The following is a 19,554-nucleotide window of genomic DNA, read 5'->3' on the forward strand; positions in this document are numbered from 1 at the left end:
TCACCTCACTAGTTATAATGAGAAGGAATCATTTTATGTAAATTCTATGTTGTGAGGATGAGATCAGTTAATATATGTGCCTGGCATATAAGCCCTATATGAGGGTTAATGATTGTTTTTTATCTTGTTCATAGTTACATTTTTTTTACATAGTGATAATAGGCAAGCAATCTTGGCGGCAAAGCAGTGGAGAACTGCAATTTCTTAGGAAAAGAAACAACTTGATCAAAGCAGTGCTTAAAGATGTCAGTAGCTTTGTGGCTCTTTTGTGGAATGATCACAGAATGACAAGAGGGAGCAATGTGCACCGAGGCTGTGGCAGCCACCTGGGGTGGTGAGGGAAGCAGGGGCTGCGATAGCAGTTCTGTGAACAGAAAAACCCCAAACTGGTTTTAGGGGATAAGAGAGATGGTAACTAGTTATGCTACCACCTTTTTGCTAAAGGCAAGAAGAGACCATGATGTTTTAGTCTCGGAAATACAGGAAGATGGTGACAAAACCAGGAAATTAGAAGGGTATTCGAAAAGGAGGAGAATAAGCTACTTTCCATCTAATTCCATGCACTGACAAGCACAAAAGTGTTAGTGATAGCAGAAGCTACAGATATGTGAGTATGCAGAAAAACAGAAGTCAGGGCAGGAAAAGTATTATGGGTAGTAGTGGGCTGATGACAGAATGAAGTACCAATGAAGAGAAAGGGCTGACATATTATTCTAATTATTTTTCAGTAAGTCTTCAATCAAATAACTATTCTATATTAAACGCAGCAAATGAGTTTTTAAATATACTGAAATACCACAAGCAAATGCTTTCACAATTACCTCTGGTGCAACAAAATTTGCAGTATAACAAGGAGTCATCAGAAGACCATTTTCTGCTCTTAGCTGTTTGGCAAATCCAAAATCACAAATTCGAATAGATTCTGGATTGCCAGATTCATCCACATAAAGAATGTTGCTAGGTTTCAAGTCTCTGTGAACCACCTAATTGAAATACAAATTAAAGAGATACATTAACAATACATTTCCATTACACAAAATTCTTTATTCACAAACTGTCAAGCAATGCACTTAACAAGATGATGAGTGCTGACCTTTAAATTACTCTAGCATTATAAAATGCTGATGATGTAAGTATAACTCTAACACAAAACTAGGGCAAGGAGAGGAGGAAGAAAGAATGGCATTAACCTTGCCTCTCTTTGTCCAATTGAGTAAGTGGGTTAAGAAGAAAAGCAAATACCAATATCTGTCTCCAGGTTATTCATTCATTCAACAAATATTTATTGACCGCCTACCACGTGCCAGGGTGTTATATAAGGAGCTGCAGATACTATGGTGAACAAGACCCAGAAGATCTTCGCCTTTACAAGCTAGGAGCTTACACAGTTGTAGGGGAGGCAGAGAATAAATAGGTGAGAGACGGGGCATAACTAGGGAGGTCAGGGAGGGTCTCTAGAGGAAGTAACATCTGATCTCAGACCTGAAAAAAATAAACAAGCCAGAACCGTGGGGGACCATCATTCTAAGTACAGGGAACGGCATGTAGAATGGATGTACATAATAAAAATGTGCTGACAGGCGCAATGGAACAGGCATGGGGTTTAGGAGTAAAAAGGAAAAAAAAAATCCAGACTTTAAGTATTGCTTATTTGATATCTAAGTGACAATGCCACACACACAAAAAGATAATACTCCTTTAGAGTTTTGTATTATTTTCCTCCTTTAATCACTTACTTGAATACTTCTTTTATCATAAGCCCCTCTGACACACTTTATTAGACTTATGTGTTTCTTCCATCACCAAATTCTGAGTCTATATTCTAATCAATCACCTCAGTTTAATTCCTAACATCCAGAACGTTACTTCTCCAGATCGTTTTAATAACTAATTACTGCTGAGGCATTGGGAAAAGAACATAGAAGACTCAGATGACTGCAGAGTCATAAACTCTTTGGTGAATATTGAGTTCTGCTAGTTTCTAGCTACATTACTAGGTGTATCTTGACCAGCTAGAAGTTAAGAAACTCTAGAATTAAATTAACACATCCCACTTGTTAGCTTCTAGGGGCAAAGACAAACAAAACAAGAATAATATATTGCAAATGAACTCCTTAAGAAGTGATCTCTTTTTTTTTTTTCTTGCTTCCCATTCCTCTCCACTTCTCTGCTATTCTCCTTTCCTCCCTCCCTCCTCCCATTTTCACCTTTACCCCCCTTTCCCTCTCAGATTTCTCTTCTTTCAAAAATATGATTTTTTGTTTTTTGCCAATTACTTAAAATCTGTATGCAGGAAAAAATAAGGAGAGCACCCACCAGCCAGAAGCCAGGTGATAATCTGGCCTCATCTGTTTGAAAGATTTCCTTTTGTAAATGAATACAACCCATGATTCTCTGGCTCTGCTTCTAAACTTGAAATGGGCCCAGTTCTCAAGTGTACAGAGTGGCCTAGCAAAAATGGTGCTATGTCTTCCAGGCCACAAAAATCACACTTTTTCTTGGGAAGCATAAGAATTTACTATAAACAAACTAGGATTTCAAAGCTAGCATTTCAAGCTCAATGGGAGAAGTTTATGTCGAGGAAGAAAGTAGGATAATTAAGCTAATAGTAGTTATTTTCCATTACACGTATAAAGTAACTTAAGCCTTTGTAATTTTAGCTCAAACGTTAAGAAAAGATAAGAAAAAAGGTATTTATGTGTGTGTATGTAAGTGTGTGTGTATATATATGCACATATAAATATATTACAAATGTTAAAAAGACTTACCCCTTGTGCGTGAAGATATTCAACAGTTTTGGTTATAGTAAACAGGACAGCACTGGCCTCTCGTTCAGAGAAAAATTTCTGTCTAAGAATTTTATCCAGCAATTCACCCCCTTTCATAAGTTCTGTCACTACATACACATATTTTCCATCATCATACACCTATAAAATTCAACACCAAAATGTAAAACATTATTTAAAGCTTTATGTGTGCTCAGAACAAAGTTTATATATTAAAGAGAAATTAAAACTCATTTTATATTCAAGGAAAATTTTACTTATCACAACCAATGGAGGATATAAAATTTGCAAACAATTTTATACACAAATAGTATTAAAACAGGAATTGATGAAATTGAATGTCAGAAAAATAACTTGCAGTTTCCTCCAGTGAAACTTAATTCATGGCAATCAAAGTTACTATGGGCATTGTCTAAGAAGGGGCTGTCAACTTTTGCTCTTAGAGTTCACTCCTCTTATCTTTCTATCTACCTATGAGGGCAGGTAAGGTATAAAGACACCCCCCTGTGATTTTTCTGGAACTTCTGCAATGGCAGAACTTCTATATTTATATACATGGTACAGTGAATTACTCTGGTTTTGATTAAACTGAAAGACAAGTTGTGGCAAGAATTAAGACGGAAGATTAACAGAGACATGTCATCCAGTCACACAGAAGCACACCAGTTTACTCTAATGTAGAAATAGAAAGCTCACTGTAATTTTGGATTTGTACTCCAGGCAATCTCAAACTAAAATAACCCCTTTATTAACCTTCAGTCCCTTTCATTCTCCCCTCACCATGGAGTTATTGCACACCTTTCTTTAGCTGCATAAGAGGTACCGTGTGTGGGGTCCCAAATATGGAGAAAATACAGTACCTGTCCTCAAAGGTTTTACTCTAGTAGGGACAAACAGACATAGAAATAAGAGTTAAACAAGTGTTGGAGATGCTGTAATAAAAGTGGGGAAAATTTTAGAGACTTTGGAATTTGAAATAAAGGAAGGAGCAAAGACGTAAAAAATAGTGACAGCTTAGGGAGTTTCCAAGGCAAGGCTGAAAGAAAATATTTTCTACACTTCCTTTTTAATTTACTTGGCTGGATTCTTGGAGGTTATATTAATTAAAGAGTCACTTAAACAGCTTCTCATTTTAACGGGACTAAGTTAACATTCTCCTTCTAACAATGAGCAGTGATAAATTAATCTGAGGAAATTGGAGTTTGGGTTAGGAAGGAGAAGGGAGGGTAAACTTTGCAATTCACAAAATCTCAGAGATGAAAGGTGAAAGGTACCTTAGAAGTCCTCTGGCTTAACTGGCCACGTGACATATCTGGTCTACAACATCCAGATATGGCTTTTGAGCCTATGTGAGCACCATCAGCGAGAGAGGACTTAATGCTGCCTGGGGAGTTCACATCCTCTGCCAACAGCTCTGTTATGACAAAAGTCATAGATAGCAGGAAAGGATACTTCACTTGCCTGGGGGAGGGGGTGATGGGGTAGGGCAAGCTTTCTGGAAGACGTAATGCCTTAGCAAAGCCTTAGATGTGAGGTAGTTAGCCAGGCAAAGAAGGGAAACAGTGTTCTCAACTTGAGGGAACCATAAATTCAAGACAGAGCAGCATAAGAAAACGAGGCATGTTCAAAAATTTGTACATACTGGAGCATGGCTGGAGCACAGGGTGTGTGAGGAAGTGTGAAAACTACTATGGATGGAGGAAGGAGGGGACCAGAGGTGATGGGGGCCATGAACTGTAGGCAGGGAAGTAACATGGTAAGATATGAGTGTTAGCTCTCTCTGGTAGTACTGTGGAAGACAGTTTGGGGAGTCCATGGAGCGTGAGACTAGCCAATCCTGAATATTAATTAATACCCATGTTCCAGTAAATACAGATATTAAAAGCAATAATGTCAGCAATACTTTTTTTCTTAAAGCAAAAGTAGAAAAATTAACACATATATAAACATATTTTATGTTTATATAAACATTTTTCTTTATAATTGGAATTATGCTATATATGTTATCTTCTAATCTATTTTTTTTTTACTTACTATATCGAGTTCTTTGTCTACCACATGATATTTGAAAACACTCCAAATGTGAACTAGACAACTGATTCAAATGATCTCTGTTAAAGAATCTACTTACATCCTTTAGAGTAATAATGTTTGGATGCTGTCCATAACGAAGAAGAATTTCAATTTCTTCTGTTGGGTCTCTCTTGCTTTTATCAATAATCTAAAAGGCAAATATTTATCACAAAACGTTACGAACTATACAGTCATAAAACTTAACTATTTACAGCTACAGACCCTGGGTATTATTTTAGGTAAACACTGTATATATAAGCCATTTATCAACCAATTTTATTCAAGTACCTGGCCAGACTGTTTAATCAAAATTCAAAAGCCAGTCTTGATACAGACAGAAAGGTTGTAAAGTAAATTCTATGCCATGAGTCACATTCCACCAGGTCTCTCCAGTTTAAGTTTGTAGTAAGCTTAGGACTTACTAAAAACTCAAAAGCCTCAAGAAAAGGCACCAAGAACATAGTTAAGATATCTTTCTTCTATCCTTGAATATCTTAAACCTTTGGGAACTCAGTCAATTTCTAACCCCTATCAATACAGATAATTAAGAGCAAGATGTATGTATAATACCACCACTAGCATCTGCTTACTGAATTAACTTTAATAAAATGCTTTGATGGAATATCCCATTAGTTGTAAGCTACTTACAAAAAATTAATTAAGTTAAGTAGAACAAGCTTATTTTTGAAGCTAGGCAGAAAGCTAAGCAGAAAACCACACCTAGAATTTTACTTGGCTAGAATTAAGTTTAATTATTATAATAAAGCCCTTTAAAATACTAATGTAGCTTTCCAACCCTTTTATGACAGCTGCTTCTTAAAAATACTTCCTTAATGTTTTAATCTGTTAAAGTAATATTATCTTTTTAAAAAAACAAGTTTTGCTTTCAGTTCATGCAAAAGGTAGTCTGAAATGAATTTTGTGACCTTCATATTTTCAATTTTAAAACAGCTTAGTAATTAATGTATGCAATAAATACCCAAATGTTCCAGCAATCTAGGAAAGAGATGGCAGCTCTCAATATGAGCCAAATCTAATATCTGAAATGGATTTAGCTGTAAAACAGTTCTGTATTTGAAGAACAGGGAAGACAAACATATAGGTGGTTCACTGCAATCAACTGCAAATCATAGTGTGGAATTAAGCAAATGGATGATTAAGAGGAAAGGTATATGAAACAGACATGCTAATTCAAGGGAGATGATCTGGGGCTAGTCTTTTGAAAACAGAACACACTGGGAGGTGTTATTTTTGGCAACATTCTCTCTGATCTGCTAAAATGAGCCCAACTTACACAGTATCCACACTTGTGCTTGTGGATCTTAGATCTGTGGTAATTGCAGTAGAATCAAGTTGTGCTGGGATTGGTTTTATGAAACTAATTTAAGTCGCAAGAATCCACAAATAGCTTGAAGAAATTCTCAAGATTTTGGTATAATGCTCCTGGTTTCTATAACTCAAAGGGGGCCTCAGGACATTTCTGCTTTTTTCTGATGTGTTTATGGAGGCAAGATACATCCTTAAATTACCTAGCAAGTACATTATTCATCTTTTCTCCTTTCATGTAATCAATTTGAAAATGTCTATGTACTCAAGATTTCACGATGAGCAATGAGCACAAGAGCAAATTAAAATGTATTTCTATGGTTCATCCTTACATCTGACAGAAAGCCTTATGGACAGTGAAGACTTTTTAATGCAATTACATCCAAGTTTAGAATAGTAAAAATTTTTTTGTGTGTCTTCCCAGATATTTGCTATGCATATATAAAACATTCATTTTTATTTTTACACAGTGAAATCATACTAGATCTAGAAAGACAGATGGATGGAAGTAATAAGAATTAATGCCACTATCCCACTAACTAAACATGAACTACCCATACTTATAGACTAGTTCTAAGGTTCAAGGTAAGTTGAAAGCTTGAGACATTACTTGAATTGCTTGCGATGGGAGAGCAGAGGCTACCATACCAAGAAGTGAAAACGCAGAGATTTGAATATAATATTTGTTCACTTATAACTAAAGGTTTGCAACTCAAACTTGATCATAGAGACATATGCCTTGGTTTTTGGCATAGAAAATTCTTATTTTCTTAGGACACCTGATGAAACTAAAAAAGCTAATGATAATAAATTTTATGACAGTGATTCTTATTCTTTCATAGGTTCACAGATCCTTTTAAATGTGAAGGACAGCATCAACATTTTTGCCAGAAAAATGTAAACATACAAAATTTGGCATACAATTTCAAGGAATTCCCTGACACCTTGACCATAAAATGAGAGACTCTGAGAGTAAAAGGGGTGTAACTAAAAATCAGGTCAGGTGTACACTGGTACTGTCCTAGCAAACCGGATGTATGCTACCTTACCTTTAGCTCACCCAGGAATCCATGGTTCCAGATGAAGATCCCTGAAGATCACTAGCCACATATTTAAATTTACCTTACCTTTTTATAACAAAAGGCACATTTACCAAAGAAGAGTGTAATTTTTAATTGCTACTGACATGCATGAATAAGAACTGTTAGAGTTGCATTTTAAATCTAAAAACATTTACCTTCACTGCAAACTCCATGTTTGTGGCTTTATGTATACATCTTTTGCAAACGGAGTAGGAGCCAACTCCAATATCTTCTTTTACTTCATATCCATCAGTAAACTGAATGCTGTTCCTGTGCAGCTGCTACAAACACAATTATAAATTGATGAAGAGTTCTGTAATGACTTTGGTACACTTCATAATAGGGAAATATGTTACTCAGTATGCACTATTGATGTTAATTATAAACACACATGAATATCAGTAAAAATAAAAATGACTCTTTACAGCATTTATTCTTCTACAACTGCATATTTTAGAAGTGTCTACAATAAAATGTACAGCAAGAAATATGCCTTTAAAAAAAGCTTATGTTAAAAAGAAAAACTTGAGTATGTACAACAGAAAACACGGAGTTCCTTGATAAGCGGCTGACAGCCTTGCCTGGGATGGAGCCCCATTATACTCCCCAACTGGCTAAAGGTCTTTGAAATACCTTTGCAAATGGGGAGAAGTTTGAAACTTCTGATATAGAAGAAAAGATTTAGGAGGATTCAGAATCAGAACATCTGGATTCTTTTTTGTGTGTGAGGAAGATTGGCCTTGAGGTAACATCTGTTGCCAATCATCCTCTATTTTATGTGGGATGCTGCCACAGCGTGGCTTGATGAGTGGTGCTAGGTCTGCACCTGGGATTTGAACCTGTGAACTCCGGGCTGCCAAAGTGGAGTGCGCAAACCTAACTGCCACAACACCAGGCCAGTCCCTAGAACATCTGGATTCTTGTCTCAGATGCATCACTTGTAGGTCGGGTAACCTTGAACCTGTGTTTTCTCAGAGGATAATGGTGAGGATTAAATAAAACCACGTATTTGAAAGTGATACTTATTACTGTCATTTTGGACTATCAGTAGCCATGCCCTCCCTTCTCCACCCTCAAGTCACAGCTTCAATACAACTTCTAGAGAAGTTGCTAGAGAAGCCATTAATGGGTTATAACATGTGGTAAGATGATGAACAGCAAATTACTGGGGGAAGTTGTGCTACCCTTGGCTACACTAATAGGAGACCACCCTCCTCCATGCCTCTAAGCTTTGTATAGGTTAAAACTTGAATCCTGTAGCATATGTTTGTGATTTCTATGTTAGGTACAGAGATTATAACTTAAAAACTTGCCATACATCACATGCTTGTCATAGTAAAAGGGACAGACTATTTTAACATGAACTTTGTTTGAAAACCAGTGTTTAAATTGGTTTTCTAGAAAGTGGAAAGCAAGATGACTAACTTGTGAAAAAACTTTACAGCAAAAGCAACTTAATCATCAAGCAAATTCAAACACTAATTATACCCTGAAAACAATTCAACACTTCAGAAGATATATCTAGTTCCCTCTATGACTAGGAAGATAAATTAATCTTTCCATGATACTAGGATGGGAAGAAATAAATGTAATGGTTTGTACTAATTGTGTTCCTCTAATAACATTTAATTTACTAGTCCAATCTCCTGTTACAAACACACACACCTAGAAACCTGCTTCCATGGCTTTTACCTCCTTTTTCTCCAACTCTGATAAACAGATGGGTTAATGAGGCAGGGGGTACACTCAGGCAGTACCCACAACCATTTTTTCCTAACAACAAAGGGGGCTCCAAAAGAACAAGGACACAAAACCTGGAAAACTTAAGTTCATTTTTATTTCTTATATATTTCCATAGCAGAGGTTGGCAAACTATATGGCCCGTGGGCCAAATCTGATTCACCACCAGTTTTTTGTAAATAAAGTTTTATCAGCACACAGTCATGCTCATTCATTTATGTATTACTTATGGCTGCTTTTGTGCTACCATGGCAGAGTTGAGTAACTGCAACAGACATCATATAGCCTACAAAGCCTCAATTATTTATTATCTGGTCCTTTATAGAAAAAGTCTGCTGACCCCTGTTCTAAGGCATCAGGGCACCAAGAGATCTCAGTTGATCATAGTTGACCTGACAGAGGCAGAGGATGAAAGAATCTAGGCCTAATAAACATTTTGAGGCACAGGAGCAGGGAGAGACAAGATGGTGACATTTATCTCAACTCTTAGAATTCCACTCTCAAGTCAGATAGGAATCCAGGATTCTGGTGTACACAACCTTCTCAAAGGCATATGAAGAAAATTTCTAAGAGTAATGTCAATGATATAAAATGTATTTTAAGTTGCTCACTTAAAGTCAGCAGATCAAATCTAATTTAATTATTCACACAATGAACTATATCTTAACAACATTTCAAATTTAAAATTAGACATTTACTCACCTGAACAATTGAATGCACACCAACCGTCTGCATAGCTTGGCTTTCATCATCTGAGGTAATAGCAACAAAACTAAACCCCCGAAAAAGCTGATGTGCATTAGCACTAGGTGGAATGCCAGGTGAATCTGAAAAGAATAATAAATTACTAAGAAGGTAATTACTTTGAAAGGTAATTAAGGGAAGAATTGTTGACAATATGACCTTTTCCACTTATTCTGTAATTCTACTCTTCAGGCACCCAGTGCTTCCAGGATAACTCAATGAGGCACTGTATCAGATCTGTCCTGATGGCTTATTGCCTCTAACATCCTAGTCCCTCAGAGCCCAGAAAAGAGCTAATTTACTGAAGGATATAATAAATCAATGAATTACTGAATTAATGCTATTCTAAACTAGCACTGTCCCATAGAATTTCCTTCAGTGATGGAAATTTTCTTTATCTGTGCTGTCCAATATGGGAGCCACCAGCCACATGCAGTTACTGAGCATTTTAAGTGCGGTTAGTGTGACTGAGAAACAAAATTTTTAATTTTAATTAATTTAAATTTAAATAGCCACATGTGGCTACTGGCTACCATATTTGACAGTGCAACCCTAAATGATAACCTAACAATGCTATGGCTCCTGGTTAAGGGGAGATACAAGATTGAACTACAGATAATTTAGGAGGAAGGAATTTAGTCCAGTGGTCCCAATATATGTGAGAATCTGGAAACCTAAACTACATGTTAAAAATTATTATATTTATATACATATTTAAGGATCAAAAGTAACTTCTAGGACAATCATGGTATATAGTCCTTAAAATATATTTTATGACATGACATGTATTGTTATTCAAATTATTTAAGTGGGATCTATTGGCATTAAGAAAAATAGAAAAATATTTTTACAATATAGTTAATGTTCACTATAAAAACAATAAAAGTATAATAAATGTGTTACTCATAAACATAGACACACAATTAAGCATAGTAATATTTATAAGTATACTCTAAAGGCTAAGGGTAAGCAAAAAACAAATAGGCAAATCTACTTAAACATCAACTCCAGATAAAGTTCTTTTTTAACATCAGCTTGATATTCTCAGCAATGCATAATGTTTAGTGAATTTTAAATCAATGTGACAATATTATACTGAAAACTTCTGCTAAGAGAACCTATCTGGGCAGAATGCAATGTAGAACTGCTCTATTCTGAGATTTTTCCCCTATCAGGACAAATTGTATTGAGAAAGGAAAGTAAAATATCACCACGTATCATCAATTCTATGCATGTCACTGTCCAGGTATTTGATAAAATTTTGTTCACGTATTAATCAAAATTTCTAAGATTGTCTTATAAAAATAATAAACACCCATCAATGCTTAATTTAGATTGCGAGGATTGTGAATAATGTACTCTATGGAAAATATATGCAAGTAGACGTTCTATTTATTTGCTTGTCAATGATAAACCTGGGGTCTGGTACACCTAAATGAGAGAGCATTAGAGTGCAAAACACATCATTATGTATATACATACACTAATTAATAAAATACAGGTTACCATTTCAAAGATTACTTCTCTGTAATCATCACTGTTTATGCAACTTTAGACTAAAGCATGATACAGAAAATGAAATCATTTTGAAGTTATCACACCTCATATAAAGCTTAAGTTATGTTTGGGATTTGAACTTTACAAGTACTTCCAGAATACTACCTAATATTAGAGTTTTAAAGAGCACTATTTATACTGAAGAATATTTCATGTAAAAATAGTTACAGGTAAATAAATGCACAACCAAATAATTTTTCCATATAAACAGTATCCAAGTTTAAGGCACAGCATAATTTGCTAAAAGATTTTACAAGGATCTTAACTGCTATAAAATGCTGTAAAGGATTTACTAATTGTCTAGTTATTGTGGTAGGGATATGGTATGAAGGGGAGATATGAGGATAGAATAAAGAGTTATACTAGAAAAGATTTTCTGATTGAACAAGAGAAAAAATATGTATTATCTTATATATTCGGGTTTTCACGTTTTCTCCTTACCTTTGGGAGTTTTTGCAGTAAACTCAGGATCAAAATAGAATGTATCTTCAGGCCTGCCAGTTGCAGGTTTAAAAGGTGGATGAATTTCTCTTCTGTACAGTTTCTGGAGGAAAGAAGAGAGACTTAGACATGCGTTAATTATAAAAAAATATTTCAGGCAAGTTTTCATTCTATACTTACATTCCAGTCAATTGTTGAGAAAAATGAATGTCTTTTAATTTCTTCAACTCCATCTGGTCCTGCGCCTATCAAAAATTAGCTAGTTTTGATTAAATGGTAATTTTATCTCAAGGAGATATATTATTTGTCTTCACTTTTAATATTTATCCTAATATTCTACAATCCGACAATAAAAATACCCACCTCCCCTCCTAAAAAGCAAAGATATAAATTAATTAAAAATTTTACCTAATCGGTTTGCAGGATTTCGTTTGAAAAGCATTCGTAAAAGACTCTGAGCTTCAGGACTCAAAAACTGCGGCATTCCAAGTTTGGCTCTAAATAATAAATCCACATAATAACATTTTATTTTTTGGAGGTATCTGTATTTTGAGATTTTTTTAAACTTTTTATTTTAGGATAATTGCGGATTCACACCCAGTTCTAAGAAATAATATGGAGAGATCCTGGGTACCCTTTACCCAGTTTTCCCCAGTGGTAACATCTTACAAAACTACAGTACACTATCACTACCAGGACAATGACACTGATACATTCACTGATCTCATTCAGATGTCTCCAGTTTTAACTGCACTTATTTGCATATCTGTGTGTGTTTAGTTCTATGCCATTTTATCACATATGTAAGTTCTATATTCACCACCCCAGTAAAGATACTGAACAGTTCACCACCAGCAGGATCCCTCATGTTTCCCTTTATAACCACACCCACTCCCCTCCCTCTCCAATTCTTAACCTCTGGCAACTATTAATCTATTCTCTATTTCTATAATTTTGTCATTTTAAGAATGTATGTAAATGGAATCATATAATATGTAACCTTTTTTCACTCAGCATAACTCCCTTGAGATTCATCCAAATTGTTGTGCGTATCAATAGTTCCCTTTTATTGCTAAGTAGTATTCCATTGCATGGATGTACCACAGTTTGTTTATCCATTTACCTGTAGAAGGACATCTGGACTGTGTCCAGTTTTGGGTTATTATGAATAAAACTGCTATGAACATTTGTGTATAGGTTTTTGTGTGAACACATAATAGAATCTTAGTCCATAATCTAATAAACTTTTTCACTTTTTCAGAATTTTTCAAAAAGCACTACTGTGAGAGTAAGATCACATGAATCTTAGTTCTGGCTTAGTTACTAAGAACTTTGTGACTCTAGGAAAGACAATCCCCTTGGGCCTGTGACCACTTCTTCATAAGCAAGGGGACTGGACATTAGATCAATGGCTCCCAAACTGTAGCCTTAGAATCCTTTTTCAAAAGGAACTTAAGTGGCCGGCCCGGTGCCGCAGCGGTTAAACGCATATGTTCTGCTTTGGTGGCCCAGGGTTCGCCAGTTCGGATCCCAGGTGTGGACATGGCACCGCTTGGCAAGCCATGCTGTGGTAGGCGTCCCACATATAAAGTAGAGGAAGATGGGCACAGACGTTAGCTCAGGGCCAGGCTTCCTCAGCAAAAAGAGGAGGATTGGCAGCAGTTAGCTCAGGGCTAATCTTCCTCAAAAACAAAAACAAAAACAAAAGGAACTTAAGAAATCCAACATTTAAAACTGCTAAAAGAACACATGCTTCATATGTCTATTTTTCCTCCTATTCCCCTTTATAGCCCTGCAGGGAAGAGGAGCTGGTAGGAAAGGGGTCTGTGGCACATCTAAGAGTCTGTGGCACACAGTCTGAAAAAGCACTAGCTTGGATGAGTTTGAAGGTCTGTTTTAGCTCTAATATATAATTTTATTCTTTTCCCCAACCTACAAATTAAGGAAACCAATGATCCTGTAAGTATGAAAATAATAACAGAGCTGGGGAAAACGGCTAGCAGAGAAATTTCTATTTCAGAAATAGATCCATTTATTATTCAGTGAGTTGTTATTGAGCTACTATGTGCTAGACACTGCTTGATGCTGAGGATACAGAGATAAAGATAGCCCCCATGGTAAGTGGGCAAGATAGATACAGACAACCTTAGTAGATTAAGAGACAAATTCAGAAGGACATGTGGGAACTGTAGGAGTTATCTAATTTAACATGTCCCCCTCATTGAAGACATAGAATAAAATACATTGCATATATAAAAGGCTGAGAAATCTAGAGTAAAGAAATCAGCATTTTTTTAAACATTTGTTTCCAGCACCTCTTTTTCAGAGAATACCTATTAACATCTTTTTGTGTGTGTGTGTGTGAGGAAGATTTGCCCTGAGTTAACAACTGTAGCAAATCTTCCTCTTTTTGCTTGAGGAAGAGTGGCCCTGAGCTAACGTCTGTGCCAATCCTCCTCTATTTTTCATGTGGGATGCCACCACAGCATGGCTTGATGAGCAGTGTGTAAGTCTGCACAGGGATCCAAACCCAGGAACCCCGGCTGCCGAACTGGAGCATGCAAACTTAACCACTACACACCATCAGGCCAGCCCCACCTATTGACATCTTGTAGAATTAGGGTTCTGTTGAACAAATCTGGGGAAATGGTGCCACATTAGGTAAAAAGGATATAGCAGAAGTCTTTAAACAGTGGACTAACACGATCAGATTTATTTTCAAGAAGGTAACTCTAAGAGTAGTATAGAATGCTGGAGAGTGGGAGGCAGTGGTAGATAGTAGGCATTCCACTTAGGAGCCTGGCCCAATAGTGTGGGTAGGAGATCACCATGATCTGAGCAGTGCAATGCAGAGGAAAGGCTGGGACACACTTCTGAGAGTGAATTTGGTGAATACCTGCATATGCAAGAGAGAAGAAGAAATCAAGAATGATTTTCCAGGTTTCTGGCTTGGGAAATAGGGTGCATGGAAATGCTGCTAATCGGGAATACATGAAGAGGAAAAGAACCACAAACAGAGATAGATTCAGTTTAAAAATGTTAAGTCACATATGCTATAGTTTTGGGAGAGCCATGCAGGCAAGTAAATGAAAATACAGGTCTGGAGTCTGGTAAGTTAAGGTAAGAAAAGAGTGATTTGGGAATAATTAAAATGTTGAGAGTAATTATAGGAAAGACTGAGGTCAGCCAGGAAAGTGAGCGCAGAGCGGAAGAAAAGTATATCAGAGATGGAACCCTAGGGAACAATCATATTTAAAAGGTGGTCAGAAAAAGAACAATTTAGACATTAGAAATAATGAACGCAATTTGCTGAATCACACTGATTATTAAATCCCACAAATTCATTATAGTAAAAAAAAAAAGTCAAAACATAAAAACCCAACTCATTGGATACCAACCCCACTGGAAGTAACTGACAATTGGAAATAATTAAGAAAAGAATTAGACGTTTACTCTATGTTTTTATTTGAGCCTTATTTCAAGGTAACTAAATAGCTCGAGTTGATGAGTGATAGTTCATTGTTTCAGAAAATACCAGCTAATAAATGAAGAAGGAATAATAGTAATAGAAAACCACCATTTTTGAATCCCTAATAAAATAATTGTTTCAAGTAATGATTATCAATAGATGAAACCATTAGATGAAAGCCTTACAGGGAACTTTTCAATGGAGGGATCAGCTGTAACCATGGGAACTCATCGCTTAAAGGGGGGCAACCAGGTGTTGTAAGCCTCTTGATGCCTGTTGTGATGCAATAGGGTACAAGAGCACAAGCTATGAAAATTTTGCTAAAAAAGTTTAACCAAAAATGGGATAAAGGAACAAGTTAAACAATATCACAAGGAGAATAAAAATATTTCCACATTCCTAGGAAAATACTAATTGTTACGTAACCATGGTAACAAGAGAGCCACCAGAACTGGTTTTTAAATCCATTCTGTTGGTTTTATATCCATTCAGCTGATCAAAGACAACTTGCCTAGGTGAACTAGGTGAACATAGTTTTTTTTTGGTTGCAAAAGAACCAATCAGTAACTGCTCTTCATCTGTGAAAATTAGTCAAACAAGAATGGACTGACTCCAATAACCACACCTGAGTGCCAAGTGATTGACAACAGTCCCACCCAAGTAACCACACTCTTGCAGAGGATGTCAACCCACTTAAGGCCCTGAAAATCTGCCAATTCTTGAACTGCACCCTTCTCCAAAACTCTATATAAGAACAGTAGTCTATACGTCAGACTAAAGAGCTTCTGAAGGCAAAGGAAACCATGAACAAAATGAAAAGACAACTGACCAATTGGGAGGAAATATTTGCAAATCATATATCTGACAAGCGGTTAATTTACAAAATACATAAAGAACTCACATAACAACAAAAAACAAACAACCCAATCAAACAATGGGCAGAGGATATGAACAGATATTTTTCCAAAGATATACAGATGGTCAACAGGTACATGAAAAGATGTTCAACATCACTAATTATTAGGGAAATGCAAATCAAAACTACAATGAGGTATCACCTTACACCAGTCAGAATGGCTATCATTAACAAGACAAAAAGCAACAAATGTTGGAGAGGATGTGGAGAAAAGGAAACCCTCATACACTGCTGGTGGGAATGCAAACTGGTGCAGCCACTATGAAAAACAGTATGGAGATTTCTCAAAAAATTACCATAGGATCCAGCTATCCCACTACCGGGTATTTATCCAAAGAACATGAAATCAACAATACACAGAGATTTATAGACCCCTATGTTCAATGCAGCATTATTCACAATAGCCCAGCTGTGGAAGCAACCCAAGTGCCCATCAATGGATGAATAAAGATGTGGTATATATATATACAATATATACAACAAAACATATACTACTACTCAGCCATAAAAAAAGACAAAATTGTCCCATTTGCAACAACATGGATGGACCCTGAGGGTATTATGCTAAATGAAATAAGCCAGAGAAAGATAAGCACAGTATGATTTCACTCATATGCGGAAGATAAACAAACACATGGGCAAAGAGAACAGATTAGAAGTTACCAGAGGGGATGGAGGTGGGCAAAAGGGATAAAGGGGCACATATGTATGGTGATGGACAAAAACTAGACTATTGGTGGTGAGCACGATGCAGTCTACACAGAAACTGATCTATAATAATGTACACCGGAAATTACTCAATTTTCTAAAGCAATATGACCTCAATAAAAAAAAAAAAAAAAAAACCACCACCAGTAGTCTACTTTGCTTGGAGAGACTACTGATCCAGCATCGCTCTCCCTTACTGTAGGAAGCAACAGAATCAGCTTTAGACTTTTTGTTTCAGATATTCTTTTTTTTAAATATATATTTTATTTTTCCTTTTTCTCCCCAAAGCCCCCCGGTACATAGCTGTGTATTTTTTTTTTCAGTTGTGGGTCCTTCCAGTTGTGGCATGTGGAATGCTGCCCCAGTGTGGCCTGACAAACGGTGCCATGTCCGCGCCCAGGATCCGAACCTGTGAAACTATGGGCCACAGAAGCAGAGCGCGGGAACTTAACCACTCGGCCACGGGGCCAGCCCCTTGTTTCAGATATTGAGAGGTGGTCTCATCTTTTGACAAGATAAATTCAGAAAGTGGAATTCTATAAAACTGACTTGGTTTCTACAAGTAAATGGCAGGGGAAAAATAGGAGTAGACTGTTCTAGACGAATAGAAGCTTAAAAAATACAACCAAACGAAATATGCAGACTTGATTTGGGACAGTCAAGACACAGTTTTGGAGAGAATCTGAAAAATCTGGTTAAGGATTGGTATTAGATGATATCTAAGCATTACTAGTTTTGTTAGATGTGGTTATGTAAGAAAACATCCATACTTTTTAGCAATGCAAACTGAAGAAGGTGAGAAATGACACGTTTGGAATGCTTCCAGTACTTCAGTAAAGAAGAAAAAAAGAAAAAAGGAATAGATGAAGCAAATGCGGCAAAATCTTGATGACTGTTTAATCTGGGTGATTGCTATATGTGTGTTCACTGTATTACTCTATTTTTTGTGAATTTATGTTTGAAAAATTTCATAATTAAAAAGAGAAAAGCAGGCAGAAAAGGAATGGTCAAGTAAAAAGAGACCAAAAGAGGAATGGTTAGAGAGGCAGAAGGAGATGAGAGTAGGAAAAACTAAGCAGGGAGGGAGTGGCCAACGATGTCAAACACTCTTCAGAGAGACCTTCATTAACTGTCCCATCTAAAATGGCTCCTGCTCTGGCCTCTTCCCTCATACTTCAAGAGTACCCTGGTTTATTACCCCTATTGCTCCTATTACTATCTGAAATTATTATATTTTTGTTTAAATATTAATTACTTGCCTCCCCCACTAAAATGCAAGGTCTGTGAGACCAGAGAAGATCCTGCTGGTCTTGTTCACATTGCATCCTAAGTACATGTGGCAAGACCTCAATCATCTGTTGAATGAACTGTGTGAACAAATGGACAGAGGCACCCTTCCAACAGGGGTGTAAGCAACCAGGAGATCACCGATGACCGTAGTGAGAGAAGTTTCAATAGAGTGGTGGGAATGAACAACAAACAAGCTGTGGAATAAAAGTAGCCAAAAAATGGTAATAGAAAACGGAGACTACTCTTTAAAGAGGGTTTGTGCCGAAAGGATTCAGGAAGATGGTGCAAAAACTTCAAAGGAAGGCCAGGTCAAAGAAAGGGTTTGTTTTTTCCAACACTAGAGTGTGTTTGTTAGCTGAAATGAAGGGGCCAGAGTAGATGGAGTGATGAAAGTTCAGTGAATATTCATTTACACAGCACATATTTTTAAGCCATTTTTATTGTGAAGAATAACATGAAGTGTAAAAAAACAAAAAAACACCCCAAAACAAAAGTACACAGCTCAATGATTTACCACAAAGTGAACAGTCATCGGGCCGAGAAATATAACATTCCCAGAACCCCTCATCCAATGTAGCCACTTTCCTTATTTTGCCTCAGGCTTTTGCCATCTAAATATGGACGCTAAAACCCATGCTTTAGTTTTGTCTAGTTTTAAAATTTTATAAATAGAATCATATAGTATTCATTCTTTTGTGTCTGAACTGCTTTTGCTCAACATTCTTGTGAGATTTACCCAAGCTGTTGCATATCACTGTGGTTTGTTCATCTTCTTTGCTGTACGGCACACTACACCGATGGGCCAAAGGCCTCAGCCTGTTTTTGTATGGCTTTCAAGCTAAGGATGGTTTTTACATTTTTTTAAGTGTTGGAAATGAACAATAAACAATAAGAATATGTGACAGAGACTTGTGTGGCCTGCAAAGCCTAAAATATTTACAGATAGTTTGTCAACTCCTGGGTATTCATTCATTGTATAAATATACCATAATTTACTAATCCATTCTAATATTAATGATACCGTTTCCACTTTTTGGCTATTAGAAATAATGCTGCTATGAACATCTTTGTACTTGTTTCTTGATGTGCAAGTACCTTGATGCATATAAACTTGGTGCGTGCCTAGGAGTGGCATTAATGGATGAGGGTATACATATATTTGACTTTAGAAGATAAAGCCAAAAACTGCTTTCTAAAGTGGTTATATGAATAATTATATTCCTTCCAGCTATGTATGAAAGTTGCCACTACTCCACATCCTGTCAAGCACTTCATATTGTCAGTCTTTTTACTCTTAGCCGTTCTGGTGGGTATGCAGTTGTAGCTTATTGTGGTTTTAATTTGCATTTTCTGATTAATGAGGGTGAGCATCTTTTTATAAGTTTATTGGCCATTGAATATCCTCTTTTGTGAAGTCCCTAC

At 36.5% G+C, this 19,554-nt stretch overlaps 1 protein-coding gene across 18 annotated transcripts in view; it reads right to left on the reverse strand.

Annotated features, from left to right (window-relative positions):
- Positions 1-19,554, reverse strand: part of RPS6KA3 (ribosomal protein S6 kinase A3) — a 112,069-nt gene that overhangs the window by 14,151 nt on the left and 78,364 nt on the right. For all 18 annotated transcript variants that reach the window (XM_070256757.1, XM_070256762.1, XM_070256767.1 and 15 more), the window contains 8 exons: positions 12,158-12,246; positions 11,930-11,994; positions 11,750-11,852; positions 9,710-9,834; positions 7,423-7,548; positions 4,918-5,007; positions 2,769-2,927; positions 822-983 (listed from right to left, as the gene is read on the reverse strand). In XM_070256757.1, the coding sequence (XP_070112858.1) occupies positions 822-983; positions 2,769-2,927; positions 4,918-5,007; positions 7,423-7,548; positions 9,710-9,834; positions 11,750-11,852; positions 11,930-11,994; positions 12,158-12,246 (919 nt within the window). The remainder of the gene's footprint in view (positions 1-821; positions 984-2,768; positions 2,928-4,917; positions 5,008-7,422; positions 7,549-9,709; positions 9,835-11,749; positions 11,853-11,929; positions 11,995-12,157; positions 12,247-19,554) is intronic.

The sequence above is a fragment of the Equus caballus genome, chromosome X, assembly GCF_041296265.1.
Source record: "Equus caballus isolate H_3958 breed thoroughbred chromosome X, TB-T2T, whole genome shotgun sequence".
In the NCBI taxonomy this organism is placed as follows: domain Eukaryota; kingdom Metazoa; phylum Chordata; class Mammalia; order Perissodactyla; family Equidae; genus Equus; species Equus caballus.